This window comes from Molossus molossus, unplaced genomic scaffold (genome assembly GCF_014108415.1).
Source record: "Molossus molossus isolate mMolMol1 unplaced genomic scaffold, mMolMol1.p scaffold_m16_p_45, whole genome shotgun sequence".
NCBI lineage: Eukaryota > Metazoa > Chordata > Mammalia > Chiroptera > Molossidae > Molossus > Molossus molossus.
In genome coordinates this window covers 60108-78110 of record NW_023425383.1, presented here as the reverse complement: position 1 = coordinate 78110, position 18003 = coordinate 60108, and the positions used below count along the sequence as shown (strand labels likewise).

The following is an 18003-nucleotide window of genomic DNA, read 5'->3' as shown; positions in this document are numbered from 1 at the left end:
TTATACAACTCAACACAGGAAGACAGAAAATCCAATTAAGAAAATGGGCAAAGGACCTGAATGAACACTTCTCCAAAGAGTACATACAAATGGCCAATAGACATACAAATAAATGCTCAACATCACTTTGAGATTATATTAAAATCATAATGAGGTATTACATCACACCTGTCAGAATGGCTACCATCAATAAATCAACAAACAACAAGTGCTGGCGAGGATGTGGAGAAAATGGTGGGCTAGTACATTGCTGTTGGGAATGCAGACTGGTGCAGAAAAATAGTGTGGAGTTTCTTGAAAAATTTAAAAATGGAACTGCCATTTGACCCAGTGATCCCACTTCTGGAAATATAGTCTAAGAATCCTGGAACACCAATCAGAAAAGAATGTATGCACCCCTATGTTCATAGCAGCATTATTTACAATAGCTAAGATCTAGAAACTGTCGAAATGCCCATCAGTAGATGAGTGGATAAAAAAGCAGTGGTACATTTACACAATGTAATACTACATGGCTGGAAAAGAGAAGGCTCTTTTACCTTTTCAACAATGTGAATGAACCTGGAGATTATTATGGTAAGTAAAATCAGTCAGTGAGAGAAAGAAAATAATACATAATTCCACTTATATGTAGAATACAATATACAAAAGTGTCCACCAAAGGATGACTGGCACATGTATACAATGGAGTATTATAAAGCCAAAAGAAAGAAGGAAATCCTGCCATTTTTGACAACATGGATGGAATTTGAGGAAATTATGCTAAGTGAAATAAACCAAACAAAGACATATATTGCATGAGATCACTTATATGTAAATCTAAAAAAAAGAAAAAGTCAATCTCATAGACACAGAGTAGAAAATTGGTTGCCAGGAACAGAAGATGGGGAATAGGGAGAGGTTGAAAAAGAACACAGACTTTCAGCTATAAAATGTATAAGGTTCCGGGATCTCATGTAAAGCATGCTGACTATAACTGATTATGCTATAGTTTATAATTATATTTTTCTAAGAGAGTAGAACTTAAGTGTTCTCAATGAATAAAGAAAAAACAAAGAAAGAAAATGATGTGAGGTGATGAAATGTGTTATATAACCAGATGAGGGATCCTTCCACATGTATACATATATAAAATTATCAGTGTACACTTGAAATATCTTGCAATTTTATGTCAATTATTCCTCAATAAAGCTGAAATTTTAAAAAATGGAACGTGTTGAAGATCTAATATATAGCATGATGATCATTAATGATGTATTATATACTTGAAAGTTGCTAGAGAGTAGCTCTTAAATGTTCTCACCACACACAAAATTATAATTATTGAGATGATAAAAATGTTAACTAACCCTACTGTAATCATTTCACAAAATATATGTATCAAATCATTATGTTGTATACCTTAAGCTTACACAATGTTATATGTCAGTTAAATCTCAATACATTTGAAAAAGAAAATAAGAGAAGAAGACAAGAGGCCTGGGGTTGAAGCTGGAATTATCTTTACCTTCCTGAAGAATCACTTAGTCATCTTTCAATCAATTCGAGTTTTACCAGTTAGGCAAAATCTACATATGTTTTCTTTCCCTTAATCCTTACAAACCAATGCAGAGTTTCCTCTTCTATGCCCTCTCTGCACCCACTGCATAATTTAATAGCAAAGTTAAGTCCTGGCTAGGTAGCTAAGTTGGTAAGAGCATCACCTAGATATGCCAAGGTTGTGGGTTCAATCTCCAGTCAGGACACATACAACAATCAATCAATGAATTCATAAATAAGTGAAACAACAAATCTATGTTTTGTTCTCTCTCTCTCTCTCTAAAATCAATTTAAAAAAATAGCAAAGTTAACTCACATTACTAGAATCATGTATTTATTGGTTATATTTCTTTTTCAACACTCTGAGCAACTTGAGAATAAAAAATTTTGTCTCATTTATCTATGTGTCCCCACTGCTTAGCATAAAGCCGACTGTATAAATAAATTCAGATCAGTCTGCGAATATGCACTTAGAAATACAAATATGGAGGTTCAGGAGGAAAAAGGGCAAAGGAGTTATACTTTATAGATTAGATTATGACTTAGGAGTCAATGGCCTGTTGGCTATTAAGGCCATGGGAATGAATGAGAGAGCCCAGGGACAATGTGGAGGAGGATTTAAATACGGGGAGAGAAGAAGGAATTAGCAAATAACACTCAGAATTAGGAGCAGAAACAGAGAGCAGTGTGGCAGAAGCCTAGGAAGAAAAAAAACTTGAGAAGTGTGATCATCACTGTGAAATGTCAATGAACTCCTGGAAGATAAAATAGTGGAAAGTGGTCACGAGTGTTCGCTGACATTTAATACATCTGTCTCAGGAGCATGGTTGGGTACAAGAAAGACTGTGAACTTTACCTGGTAACTTTACAGATTTGAAATCTCTAGAATGTCAAAATACTGTGTAAATTAAATTATTATACCTTTTCTTTTCAAAATTTTTCTTGTAGTCAAATTCCTGAGCATGAGTCTGAATGGTTGTTACTGCTGTGTTTTTGGTGTTAAAGATTTCTTTTCTTTGTTTTCTGACTAGAAGGCCTCTTGCAGCTGAAACAGATAAGGCCCAGAGTAGTGTTAATCCTAATAAACAAACAAACAAACAAAAAACATTATTTAAATAAGTAGAAACAAATGTTTTTTTGGCCATCAATGTCAACAAGGAAAATGAAATTAAAGACTCCAAATAGAACAAGTTTATAAAAAATATGAGATTCATTAACATCTTCTAGATGACAAGATATTGAAAGAAAATAATTAAAGTACCTTTTTTATTAAGAAGAATACTAAGATGAAACTAAATTTATAGAAATGAGTGAAATTAATAAGACAAAATGTACTCATTTGCTTACTTTGCTAATAATTATTTTCCTTTTGTTTATGCCATAAAAGAAAGCCTCTACTATTTAAATATATGTTTTAGATCTTTTGGCCAATTATCCCTAGAGCCAGATATGTCAGAAATCAGATTTAAATGTGTTTTGTTTTGTGTTTAAAAAGGTAAGGCAGAGCAAATAACATATACTTTGTAACACCGCCACCCACCCAATGTTAGCGCAGCATCCCATAGTCCAAACTAAGGTTTCTCCTGAATAACACAATCTTTTTTAAGTGGGATGAATAAACGACTGTAAAAATTAGGTCATATTTCACTTTCAAATTAATTATGAAAAACTCTCTTTTTTTCATTATTTTGCACATTTTGGAATTGTGGATAAAGAATCATATTCCAAAGTGCTGGGTTTGCATTTTGATGTTCCAGTGAGAAATTAAGGACTTAAAATTCCCAAAGAGATAATAATGGGCTCTTGTGGGTTGACCGGACTGGGACTAGAGCATGGCTCTCCTGAATGTGAGCTCCCTCTTCTGCCCATCACCTCACTGTTCTTCAGAACAAGGCAACAAATCAGTAGTGGATCTTAAAATTGATACAGTGGGCTAAATCTAAAAATGAAATAAAATAAACTAGAACAGAAAATGTTAGAGTGCACTGCTTATAGTATGTATATGTATCAGGTTACAGAGTAAAATATATTTTTTACTAAGGATGTCCCGTTAAAACATTTGGAAAGATATTGTAGTAAGCCATAATAGATTCTAAATTTAGTTTCTTACAGAAGAATGGAAGGAAAAATCCACAGTCTATAAATACATTTTAATAAAAATTTTTGAAATATGGTTCTAAATATTATCTTTCTACAGTTAATAGAAAATAAATACTATTTAAAATGAAATGTAATTAGCCCTGGCCGGTTTGGCTCAGCAGTTAGAGCATTTGGCCTGCGGTCCAGAGAGACCCGGGTTCGGTTCCCGCTAAGGGCACGTACCTCGGTTGCAGTTTGTCCCCGGCCCTAGTTGGGTCATACAGGTGGCAACCACTCGATGTGTTCCTTTTACGTCTATGTTTCTCTCTCTCTCTCTCTCTCCTCCCTCTTTCCCTCCCTCCCTCCCACTCTATCTGAACAACAACAAAAAAATGTTCTCGGTGAGGATAAAAAAAAAGAAATGTAATTAAGTTGTCAAAAATTATGGCAAGTGAAACTTTTAGAATAAAGTAGGACAAACTTTATTGTCCAATGGGTTATAATAATACAATACTTGAGATCTACAATTAATTCAATCAGTTGTCATGTCTTGCACAATAGGTCAACTGTAGTTTATCAGCACGACAGAAAATGTAATAATTATTTTATTTCAAACAAAACATTTATTCAAATATTAAAAGTGTCAACCACTAAAACAATCTGATTTAGATTCAGGATAGAGAAAGTATCAAGGTAAGCGAGTCTGGAATTAAACATGGAAGCTACATAGGAATTGGAGGTTTGTATATAAGATTTTATTGTATTTCCATATCTAAACATAACGTCTTTCGTCACACTGTGCAACGGTCTGAGTGATTACCTGACTGTATTATTACAGTGCTCTCTTTCCTTTTCTCTTGTAGTTTTTGGTGCCTTCTTGAACTCAGGAATCCTCTGACACAGGCTTGAATCAAAATAAGCTTGTCAATGGCTTCCTTTCGCATTAAATTGAACTGTTCCGCATGATAATATTTAAGAAACACCTTAAAAGAAATTAAAATAAAATACAAATAAGACTAAGGCACACAGATGTGAAATAGTCATGTGCTATGCTTTGAAGGGTGGATTAAATTTTAAATCATTTTAGATTTTGGAGAGCACATCTTTGGCCTGAAATATAGATTTATATGCTACAAGAAAATCTCTCTTTCAGAAGAAATACAGATTGAAAATCACACTGTTTATTTGCAACAATTAACTAGGTCTTGTTGGGTGGGCCAATAAGAGTGGAGGATGTTGAGCTCTTGTATCAGAGTTTTAGCATTACATACTGTGAGCAAAAATAAATTGTATGCTTTTATTTTTTTAAGAAAAAGATAATTATATTTCCCAAATGTAAATATCTTACAAATGTATTCGTAAGACACAGCAATTATAGCTATAGCAGTTCATCTTTCAAATGTTTATTGAGACCTATTATTTGTACTTGCTGGGGATACCAAGGTGAAGAAGGAGGCACACTGTCCTTCAGGGTCTCTGGGAGGTGCAGGGGGAACAAAATGATCAGCTTCCTCACTAGACCCAGTGGCAACCATGGAGATAGGAGGACTGACTTTTGGTCATTTCAAAATCAAAATGATCCAGGTGAGCATTAGTGGATTGAGCATTGTCCCATGGACTGAGGGGTTCTGGTTCAATTCCCGGTCAGGACACATGCCTGGGTTGCAGCCTCAATCCCCAGTAGGGGGTGTGCAGGGGGCAGCAGATCAACGTTTTTCTCTCACACTGATGTTTCTTTCTCTCTCCCTTTTTCTCTCTAAAATATTAATAAAAACATTTAAAAATAAAGTAAAAATGAATTCCAACAACAGAGGAGCCTAAAGGCCTGGAGATGTTCTCACCTAAAAGTTTTCAACTCCCCCCAGAAAATAAGAAGCCTTTTTTCCCCAGCTCTTTTAATGACTCTATTTACTAATGCTATTCACCTCAAAGAGAGTTCATTGAATCCACTAAAAAAGTCGCTAAAATTCAAATTTAACCGCTGGGTCACGACACCCGGTCACCTGACTCTAAAATTCTCTCAGCATTCCATTACTGGAAAGCTTGGCACCACAGGCTAACGGTCTAGCTTTACACGTTTTGATTGAAGTTAGTTTTAATTTCTACAGAACTCTAGATGTTAATATATTTAGTCCATTCCACTGTTGACAATTCATTTAAAATTCAATCTGTCTAAAAAGGTCATCATTTTTTTAAGCAGCATTAGAAGTTTTTTTATGTGGAATACGTTTATCAATCTTAATGTGTTGGAAAAGGTAAAGTAGAAAAATACAAATAACTTTAAAATGCTACTCAAATATCATGCAGAGCTGGAACTGCAAAGGACCTTTTTACAAGTTAAAACTCCATTTGGAGTTAGGCATGGGTTTCAGACCATGAATCATGAGATTTCAGCCTGAAAGAACTCATCTTTGTGAGTATCTGAAAGAAAAAGGTGTGAGTAAAATATATTTTTTTAATGCTCAGAATTATCCCTTACTAAATATTAAAGTAAATACAAATTACTCTATATGCAGGACTCAGTCTAAGATAAACATTGAAACAAATTCCTTAAATTGTTACAGGACCAACTTCTCATCTGAGCATTATAAAAATTCTCTCCCACCTCGCACCCCCAAGACACAACTTAATACAAATTTCTTTGCAACTGGAGAAGTTTGTTTCAGTCTGTCTCTGCGGCGTGGCTGACAGAGGTTATGCTTGAGTGGTCAATCTATGACCACTTTTATTGAGCTTGACTCTTTTCTCTACCCTCCCCCAGTGGTACATTTAGTGTGCCTCTAAGACCTAGTACCCTGCTTATCTTCTTATATCCATCTTGTAATGCTCTGAAGGTATCTGCGAAACCCAGATCATTCTTTATCCAAGCAGCCAACCATTCTTACTTCCATATTTAAAATAGGTTATGATTTTTTAAAATTTATTTCCTATGGGGTTAAATAAGCTAAGATTGCACAGGCTCTCAAATCTAATACATAGCATACCAATATCCAAACACATATAGCAAGTCTAGTAATATTGGTGAATATTTCACTCTGGATATATTTCAAGTTTATAATAAAAGAGTTGAGAATTAGAAAAAACAAACAAACAGAATCCTATTTAGATCACTGTGATTCTCGACAGCTTTCTGACTAAATTAGATGGTGATAAAATTGAAAATATATCAGACTGTTTTCAACACTATTTGAAGTGAAATCTCATTAAAATTCCATCCTCTTTTTGGATAAGTCTTCAAGATCAATTTTTCTTAAATTTCTTAAAAGAAAACTTTATGAGAGCAAAGTGTTTAATTTGCTGAATTAACCTTTACAAATTTACCAATTTACTTCCTCTCTGTTGAAGCTAAGATTCTGCAACATAAAAAGCTTAACATTTTCAAGCAATGTAAAATGTTATGATTTTCAGTAAATCCAACCTAACGATTAACTTTTGTCTTGAAAATTACATGGAAATCTTACTTTTGTTTTCCCAAGAGCCCAGTTATCAAGACCAGCTTTTTCCAAAATGGCAGCACAGCTGTCAGGGCTCACGGCCGGCTCCTCGCTCCACTTGTAGCAGAGGACGTGCTTCCGACGGGAGAAAGGCTGGTTAGTGTTTCACAAAGGCCCAGAGGCTCAGGCCTGGTGGGCGTCAGACCGCTCTGTGCAGGGGAGGGAAGAGAGTTCCCGGATCTACTGCAGGGATCCTTTTGGATTCTCAGAGCAGCTCTGGAGTAGCTTGAATTCCACACGGACACAGATCTGGTCCCATCTATTTGTATACATTTGAACATTGTTTTTTTTTTTTCCAGCTTAGTGATTGCTTTTCAACATTTAACACTGAAATACCCAAACAAAATCTCCACTCAAACAAAATAAATAAACAAAATAGAAACAAAGAACAGACTGACAGCTGTCAGAGGAGGCAAGTGGGGCAGGGGGACTGGGTGAAAAAAGTAAACTGATCAAGAAAAAAACAAAACTCACAGACACAGACAACAGTATGGTGCTTTCAGGAGGGAAAGGGGGATAGTGGCAGGGAGAAGAGGGTAAAGGGGGATAAAGGGTGTCAGAGGAAACTTGACTTTCGGTGGTGAACACACAATACAATATACAGATGATGTATTATAGAACTGCGCACTTGCAACCTCTATAATTTTATTAACCAATGTCACCCCAATAAATTAAATGAAAATGAAAAAAAATTAGCAGGGTATAAAAAAGTAACCTCTGTATGGGCATTAAAAGTAGAAAGAATGCAGTGGCAGGAAGCAAGGGAAGGATTTTATTTTTTTTTTTTTCACCTTCACAAAAACATTGGAAGCTGATCTTAAAATTGATGAAGGGGTTTAATTCCATGCAAACTGCCCAGCGCTGTACACACGCCTCCTTTCGCTGGTCAATCCCACAACCCAGGCTGTGCCTGATCGATTCCCAGATGACACTCAAGTAATTGAGCCACAGTCAATCACTTTGAGGTTTCTCTTTCTGTTTCTCTCTCTTGAAAAAAAAAATTAATAAAAACATATCTTCAGGTGAAAATTTAAAGAGTAGACTTTTAAAATATTAAATATATAAGATACCAAATCTCTATATTACCAGTAATATTTCATTTATAGTTTAGTTCATTTTACACTAACCTCCAATATCAGAAAGGACTCCTTAAACCCTTTATGTATCTTAAGTCATTGTTAGAGATACTATCTCATTTGATTCTTGTAACAATTCTATCAGGTCATGGCAGATTTATTGGATGAGGAAAATGAGGTTCCATATAGTCCAGGGTTTCTCAACCACTGCTTACATTATAGGCTGGACAATCATTTGTGGCTGGGAGTTGTTCTGTACATTTTCAGATGTCTATGCATCCCCCCATCCCCCCAGTTTTGACAATCCAAAATGTCTCCAGAAATTAACAAATATCCTTTGAGGGCAAAATGTCTCCTCACTGAGAATCACTAGTGCAGGCCATGGTCAACAGCAGTGGCAGAGCTGGGACAAGAACCCGACAGAAGCCCAGGCCTCTCAGTCCTGCTGCCTGGGACACATACCCTGTGCTGCCACGTAGGACCTCCCAGCTGACAAGAGAAACTTCCAGCTCCAGCTCACAGTTACCTTCTTTCTGATACATAGTCTTACATGAACAAAAGCTTCCTTCCTAGAACACCTAAGTCATTGTTTCTTATAATGCTTCCAAAGAATTTTGATGTAAACTGCACACGGAAACTTAAAAAGAAATCCACATACCGCTTTATAAAGTTAGCAAAAAGTATCCGATGTGAGTATCCCAGCCTTCGATTTCTTGCTGTTTCCAGAATTCCAGTGTAGCGAAGCTGTAGCAGAACTTTCTCTTTATCGTATTTTCTTGCCTGACGTTCATTATTTGGTTTGATGCAACGAACAAAATGAGGTTGGCCCACCACCATTTTAGATAACAAATCCATCAGGGAATACTATAATATGCAACAAAAATAAATTTCCAAGCGTAGCAGGCAAAAGCTTATGAGTTTGTAGGTCTTAAGAAAAAACAAACACACACCTAACAACTGACTGTTACACACACTTGTACTAATTCACAGTAAATGGAGGAAAATTTGTATTAAGGACAATTTTATATGTAGCATTTTAAAAAAGACAGATTTACTCATGGAAACCTAGTTATTAAAAGGTTGCCTGACATAGTCTGTAAGTATTTATGTCCTCTCAGGGAAACATGCCAAATTATAATATTTAGGAACACAATCTAGTTTCCTGTTTATACTACTTATTTCCTTATCTACCTCTATCTTTAAAGAAAGAATAAAAGTAAACACTTTGATTCCTGTCAGAATCATCTCCTAGTTTAAAATAAGGACTGAGAAGTTAATGCAGTTTAATATAAAGGACACAATTATAAAAATAAACAAATTCATTTCAGCACTCTAATCGGCTCCAATTTGGTAATTTTTATTTTATTTTATGTATTTATTTATTTATTTATTTATTTGTTGTGGTACATGACCCTAGCAGGAACCAAACCCTGGACTCTCTGGTCTGCAGGCCGAAGCTTAACCACTGAGCCAAACTAGCCAGGGCCAGTTTGGTAATTTTTTAATTTGTTTTAGAATTTTTAAAATCACACAGATGGGAAAACTCTGTTATGCAGCAATACCTTATTAAAACAGCAGACACTTTGCTAACTATAATTAACTAGAAGCCAATTAACTAAGCATATAACATATGAGGATAATCATGGTTCAATGAAAAGTGGAATCCCAGAAAATCAGTATGTTAGAGACCAGTAATATAATTTGTTGGCCCGGTAATGAATACGTGGACATGGATAGCTGTTGACAACTGAATCTCTTTTAGTGCTGGGAATATCAAAGCCTACAGTTGCAAAGCCAGAGCAGACCAAATGCTGGAACTGAGAAACTGACACAGCCCTGGATTTGCATGGCTTCCTCTTGGGCCCTGAGATCAGATGTGATCTTCAAATGGCTGGGTCTGTTATTTTGGAACCCTTTTTCATTACATTTATCAGTGAGTCATCATTGCTTTAGTCATGCAAACATCTGCCAGGCAGCTGAGATACAGAGGTGATACACTTGTCTGCTGGCAAGCCGAGCAGGAGCGTACTGCCATGTAGGCATCGGTTCTCCTGAGGGACCAAGGCAGAATGCTCCACTCTGCTCATTCTCTGCAGAATGAAAAATAACTTCAAAACACATCACAGACCACGTGAAATGATCTTCTTTCCCTTTTCACTTCAGCCTGAAGAGTCAAATGAGCTCATGATTAAATGATTTAGGCATACACACAGTGTTTGATGTTAATGATGGTGGGTAGATAATAATTTGGATAGTTCACTTATAAAAAGAAAATACTCTGGCTGTAAATACCCTAGGTGACTCAGCTGTGCTGCAGTCTTGATGTAAGGTGAATGTGTCAGCAGCAAACACGAGATATTAAGCATTTAAATGTGCTAGGAGCTACTCAAAGATAATTAAGCACATACAGTCTGCTTTGAGCTTAGGACTTGAAAAATATTTAATAAAACTATCCAAGTATTTTAAAATTATTATTATTTTTTTTTATCCTCACCCAAGGAAATTTTTCCAGTTTTTTTATTCAGATAGAGCAAGAGGGAGAGGACGAGAGAGAGAGAAACATCGATGTGAAAGGGACACATCAAGTGGCCACCACCCGCATGACCCAACCAGGGCTGGGGACAAACTGCAGCCAAGGTACACGCCCTTAGCGGGAACTGAACCCAGGTCTCTGTGCACCGCAGGCTGATGCTCTAACTGCTGAGTCAAACCGGCCAGGGCTATCCAGGTATTTTACAAAGTATTTCATGATTCTATTAGGGAACTGGGTTTATTTACTGAGCACTTATAGTAAATTTAACCCAATTTCCTCCCCCACATTACATTATACTATTAAGAATTTCCAAGTTTTAGGTGGTATTTTCTTCATTTTCACTGGCTGGTTAACATGATTTTATCAGAAGAGATAAACAAGAACTGGAAGCAATAATGAGAGCAGGGTTATCTAGAGCTCTCCAGAGCTTCTTTTCAGCCCTTTCTCCCACACTGTCCAAAAAGAGAAGGGTACCTTGAGCCTATGTCAAGGCTGCCGTTTCTGTGGCATGTTCCTTTCCCCCCATGTCCCTTCTCTTTGCCCCGAGCCTACACTAGTTCTGTTTTTCTTTTGAAGTTTTTAGCTTATCTGTGTACAGTAAGATATGGAATGGAAGTGGATGCTCAACCTTGTTCCATCTGTCTACCCTAAACTTATTCAGGAGAGGGGAGGAGCATTGATTGTTATCATAGCATCGAATTAAAAACTCTTTTAAGTTTTATACTGGTGCAAATGCACCTGGTTCTATGGACACATTTTTTTTTTTTCCTTCACTGACTATAGAGGAAGGGAGAGGGAGAGAGAGAGAGAGAGAAACATCAATGAGAGAGAACATCAGTTGGCCGCCTCCTGCATGCTCTCCACTGGGGATTTGGCCCACAACCTGGACATGTGCCCTGACCAGGAATCAAACTGGTGACCTCCTGGTGCATGGCTTGATGCAATGGACAAGTTTTAACCCAAGTATAGACCTCCACTAAGATGGACCTAGGATACAATAATTTTATAGATTGTTGAAAGCATACTCTAACACAGCCTGTATCTAACAAATAGGAATTAAAATACAGTAAAAATTATTTTTTGGCTAATAGCACGCTATGGTACTAGCTTTTGAGCTGTCACTCTCATTTAGAATAAATAACAACCCTAAGCACAACACATCATAATTTAATATCTTACTCTAAAATATGATGCAACTGTTTGTGTTTTCATGTTGGTCGTCTCTCTGGCATGACGGGTGGTTTCACCAGTTTCACCCTAAAAAGACCAAAGGAGACAGTGATGCATTGGTACTTGTGCTGTGTGATCCACAGGGAGCATGTGGATTTTCCTTCAGGCTATCATAGTCTCTGCATCCAAATACATACAACAACAAAATGCTATTGATACTTTTACTTTAAGGTTACTGTTGAAGGTGATTGTTCAAAGTCTCATTGAAATTTGAGTTGGTCATGCACAGAATGTGAACATCTCTGCCCTCAGTGATACATTTTTAGTTGGTCTTAGTGGAACATTAAAACTAACTATAAATAAAGAGTTAAGAATATATCAGAAATGTATGATTATTTTAATGTATAGCAGTGATATGAACATAACATAAATATCTGTTTAAGCAGAAAACAAGATTAAAGGGAGAAAATGAAGAAAAAGACTACTTTTAGGAGCACACAAATATTGCCAAGGTAAAGGTACACTCTTGGATTCGCTGCCATGAAAAAAGCATTTTCTTACCTTTGTTAGGTTGATTGATTTTTCTGAAGTCCTCATTTGATAGTTTATTATATTTTTAGTTTTAGAATGTGGCAGATTACCTATGGGAATTTAGATAAAATTAGTATACCTTTAGAATCCTTAATGGCTAGAAGATTTTCCTCATTTAATTGAACATTAAAATAAATATTGTCGATTTCACAATATTTAGACTTACATGCTTGATTAACTATTTGTTAAGGAATTTAGAGATAAAATAATATTATGTGAAAATTTATACCAAAACTTTAATTCAGAAAAAAACAACAACTACTTAGAGAATCGAAGAGGTAAGTGTTGGATTTCCTTTTAATTGCTTCAGAATATGGGATGATTATGATAAAGGAGATGATTTGCTTCTTTTTTTTGTGTGTTAAATGGCAGCTGAGATTTTCTTTAACACAAAGAGAAGCTTTACAACGGGCCTTAAGAATCATGTGGATCATTAATTCATATGAAGTGGTTATGAGTGAATCAAGTGTGGCTGACAGGGCTGGATAATTTCCACCTGCCATTCAGAAATGTGTGCCTGGTATGAGGTATTCATGTTCACAACCCAAGGTTGTGAAAAAATGATGCTGTAGTGAAAAAAATGATGACCTTGGAAGCCAGGGAGACCTGAGCTTGAATACCAGCTGTGGTACTTAAATTGTGTTACCTGTGGGTCATTCACTTAAGTCTCTGAATTGTAGTTTGGGTCCATAAAATAAGGATAATGATGCCTACCTCACCAAATATTGATGAAATGTGATAGTATGTCTGTCACATGGTAGGCACCTGAAAAAGTTAGTCCACTCCTCTCCCATCCTCCATCAAGCACAGTAAACCAACCACCCGTAATCCAAGAGTTTATCATCCTAATAGCAATGTTCAAAATATCTCCAGAATTGAGTATCACTTTGGAAAGATAATTTCTCATCGCTCATTCTCTTAGGTGCCAAGCAGAAGCTGCATGTTTTGGGAAAGTCCTTCCCATTCTTTGTGGTTGAAAAGGGGGCTCTGAGATGGTGGTGCAGGGGGAAACGCTGCCTGGTGTGGCTGGCAGTGGGGGCCTCTGCTCCCTGCACCCCCTTCCCGCTTCATTCCAGGAAAAGTGCGCAGCTGGGTGTGTGCACCTGCTTTCGCGCTGGGCTGACACTGCACACGGCACCCTCACCCTTCAAATGGGAAACTTGCTGAACACAGCATGGGGGACAGATACAGTAGCAGGTGGTCTCCAGACAAGCACATCAGGAATTTCAATTATTATCAATATTATTATTATTAGGATTACCAGGGAGTTTTAGAAAAAAATTACCACAGACCAGGAAATTTCTTGGAAACATGATGAATATACAAAGTGTTAGTAGCACATTAATTAGAATAGAACCTTCTACTTAATAGACACTATAACTTAGTGTTACACAAATAAAAAGAAAAATTTCAAGTTTATCTGAAAACTAAAAAACTAGAGAAAATTTAGTAAAGGATTAATAATTTGACTTTAACAAAATTTATATACTAATCATCAAATCATTTAACAAAATATATATTATTTTATTTATTTATTTATTTATCCTCACCCAAGGACATTTTTTCCATATTTTGTTCAGATAGAGTGGGAGGAAGAGAGAAAGAGAGAGAAACATCGACGTGAAAGGGACACATTCAGTGGCTGCCACCTGCACAACCCAACCAGGGCCGGGAACAAACTGCAACCGAGGTACATGCCCTTAGCGGGAACTGAACCCACGTCTCTCTGTACTGCAGGCCGATGCTCTAACTGCTGAGCCAAGCCAACCAGGGCTCATTTAACAAAATATAAACGAAAGCCGTTTAAAAATCAGCTATGCAACTAAAAATCATGCATCTAGGAACTAAAATGAGCATAAGTCTTAAATTTAGAAAATATATCCAGTTTGCTTTTATAGTTGAAGTGATGAACAAACCTATGATAAACCAAACTAGAACTGTGAGCTGCAAGACACATTTCGCCCGATAATGGCCGAATTTTTTTATATTTGAAGTCATTTATGCAAAGGGCCATGGTTATTTTAGAATCTTGGAGACAACATAAAAATAGGATCGAAGAACCTAAATCGCAATCCTATGTCTATGGGGTAACATTGGAAAAGCTGCTCAACATTTCCAAGCCTCAATATCTCATCTGTAAAAGCAGTTCCTTCTCAGTATGTTGTTATTAGGAGTAAATGAAAGGACTTGGCACTGTGCCTACCACCGTGCAATTTTAAAACAGGTTTATCTATTATTGTTGTTGCTATTATTACATGTTTGTGCATCGAAGTGAATATAAAGCCCATATGCTTTTGATAGTTTTGAGGTTCTGAGTTCCTGAAACACTTTTTGACTATGAAGTTCTTCTCTTTAACTAGAGATCTGTTTCACTGACAGTCAGGAGGCATTACTGTAGTTTTGAGAACCTGGTTGCATATTTTATAAGGACAAAAAACATTAAGTTAGATGCATAGATACTATAGGTAGATGCAGAAGGAGATAACAATTGTTAAAATAAAAACAACACATTTGCTTTTGGACAAGATAAAGTAACAAACTGAATGAACTGAAACAACTAAAATAACATAGAAAATATATAGAACAGTTTTTTTTTTTCTATTACACATAACACAAAATCCAGTATCTTAACCGTTTTAAAATGTATAGTTCAGTGGTATTAAATACATTCCATCACTGCCATCCATCTCTACGGCTCTTTTCATGTTCTAAAACTGAAACTCTGTCTATTAAATACTAACTTCCCATTCTCTCATTCCCCAACTCCTGACAACCATAATTCTGCTTTCTTTGTCTATGAGTTTGACTATCTCCTATAAGTGAAATAACACAGCATTTGTCTAGGAGAAACAGTTTTTATAAATCGCAAATAAAGCAGTACAGGACAGTGATTCCTGAGAGAGGAAAAATAAATAAAATGAAATGAGCCCTATGATTCCCTTCAGCTTTCTCTGTCTGAAGAGGTTTTAAGCTGAAATGCAGGGAGGGGAACTCAGGTAAAGCCTGGGGACTAGATAGAACATATGTAACAAATAGAAAACAACAAGATGATAGAGTCAATCCAAACAGATCATTAAGCACATTAAATGTAAATGGTTTTATCACCACAATTAAAAGGCAGAGATTTTCAGATTGGATTTAAAAAAGCAAGACCCAACTATCTGGTGTGTACAAAAAACTGACTTTAAATATAAACACAAAAATAAATTGAAATTGAAAGTGTAAAAAATTCCATTCAACTACTAATCATCAAAAAGCTAGAGTCTCCATATCACTAGCAGGCAAAGTAGCCTTCAGAACAAAGACTATTACCAGGGATTAAGAACAGTCACTTAATAATAATAAAGGGGTCTATTCATCAAGAAAATAAAACAATTCTAAACTGTTATGTACCTAACTAATAGACCTTAAAAATAGATGAAGTAGCTCTGGTCAATGTGGCTCAGTTGGTTGGGGGCATCATCCATACACCAAAAGGTCTCCAGTGCAATTCCCTGGTCAGGGCACACACACAAGTTTCAGGTTCCATCCTTAGGATGCATACAGGAGGCAACCAATCCATGTTTCTCTCTCACATCAATGTTTCTCTCTCTCTCCTTTCTTCTCTTGCTAAAATCAATAAAAACATATTCTTGGGTAAGGATTAAATATACATAAAGCAAAAAAACAGATTAAGAAGTGCTTGGGCTGCCATTCTTCCAGGGAATCTGTCTGCTAGAAAGTGGTTCTGTGGAGAACATGCTGCAAGTTGATTACAAGTTATGGTTTTGAGTTCTTTTAAAAACAATAATGTCAGACTTGAAAAAATGGCGGTGGAGTGAATGAAAGCTACACAGACCATCTCCCAGGACCAACCTGAAATTACAACTAAAATAAAGAGAAATCATTGGTAAAAACCAACAGAAAAGCAGCTGGAGAGAACCCATATAACTGGGGATGCAAAAAGGACACCAAACTGAGCCTGCTAGGAACTGCGGAGGTGCGAGAGGGTGGGCTGGGAGCCCATGGGCAGTAGCTGATGGCTGTTTTGGCCGTGAGTAGATCCATCGGGATTAAAGCCCCAAGCCAGTTACACAGCACAGAGTGCTGAGACAGGAAAGGGTGCTGGCATTAACACCTGGCTGAAATCACCAGAGTAGAGAACTAAATTAGCTACAGTCACTCACCTTGGGCTCTGGCAGAAGGAAAGCAGACTGGACTGGAACTATGTGGAGAGACTTGGGGAGCTGGGAGGGAGGACACTGGGAGTTTTACGCTACCTATGAGTTGATAGCCATCTTACTGAAAGAGCCCATTCCCAGAACCTTGGGCAGCAGCAACAGCCCCTCCCTCAGGAATTTAACATGACCCAGCCAGGCCAGAGAAATGCAAATTAAGGCTTATTAATAGCCAGAGACAGCTAGCAAGCAACTGTCCCACCCACTGGAAATCTTGTTACCCTGAACACCTGAGGGATTTTTTCATCCAGCTAAAGGCTACAACCCAAGTCTCACTAAGTAACTGAGACTAATAGTCTGCAGGCAAAATCTAGACTACAACTGAACCTTTGATTGGCCTGAAAATCTACCCAGGAAAGTGAGACACGACAGTGGCATTTATAATTTTTTAAAAATTTATTTATTTTTAATCCTCACCCAAGGACACTTTTGCATTTATCTTCAGACAGAGCAGGAGGGAGAGAGGGGGGAAGAGAGAGAGAGAGTAACATCGATGTGAGAGAGACACATCGAGTGATTGCCACACACATAACCCCAACCAGGCTGGGGACAAAGTGCAACCGAGGTGCATGCCCCTAGCAGAAACCAAACCTGGGCCTCACTGGTCTGCGGGCCCATGCCCCAACCGCTAAGCCAAACTGGCTAGGGCACGACAGTGGTATTTAACATGGGTCCTTCCACATCAACACCCACAGGGAAAAGTTTGCAGGCTCCAAAACCTACTGAGACAGCCAAAATAGTGAAACCAAAAAACAAATCCCAAAATGAAAGAACAAGAGAATTCTACAGAAGAAGAGATAAAGGAAATGGAATTAAGCAAGTTATCATAGGTAGAGTTCAGAGTAATGATTATGAGGAAGCTCAACAGTATGAGTAAAGATATAGAAACATTGCCTGGCTGGTGTGGCTCAGTGGTTGAGCATTGACCCATGCACCAAGAAATTGCCAGTTTGATTCCTGGTCAGGAACCATGTCCAGGTTGTGGGCCTGGTCCCCAGAGGGGGGAATAAAGGAGGCAGCCAATTGATGTTTTCTCTCATCGATGTTACTATCTCTCTCTCTCCCTGTCAATTCTTCTCTCTCTAAAATCAAAAAACGAAAAAGAAAAGATATAGAAACATTGAAAATCAACCAATTAGAAATGAAAAACCACCAAGCAGAAATGAAGAATTACATAGCAAAAATAAAAAACACATTGGAAGATATAACCAGCAGAGCAGAGGAAGCCAAGTATTGGGTCAGTAAATTAGAAGACAGGGTAGGAAAAAAAAAAAATCACCCAATCAGAGAACCAAAAAGGAAAA

The 18003-nt window shown here is 37.1% G+C and overlaps 1 protein-coding gene across 1 annotated transcript in view; it reads right to left on the bottom strand.

Moving 5' to 3' along the window:
• The window catches only part of LOC118616800 (myosin-IIIa-like), a gene marked incomplete at its 5' end in the record, with an annotated part of 80476 nt that overhangs the window by 20253 nt on the left and 42220 nt on the right, over positions 1-18003 (bottom strand). The window contains 6 exon segments of the mRNA XM_036242237.1: positions 2461-2584; positions 4439-4601; positions 7080-7187; positions 8843-9052; positions 11901-11978; positions 12453-12532. Coding sequence (XP_036098130.1) covers positions 2461-2584; positions 4439-4601; positions 7080-7187; positions 8843-9052; positions 11901-11978; positions 12453-12532 — 763 coding nt within the window.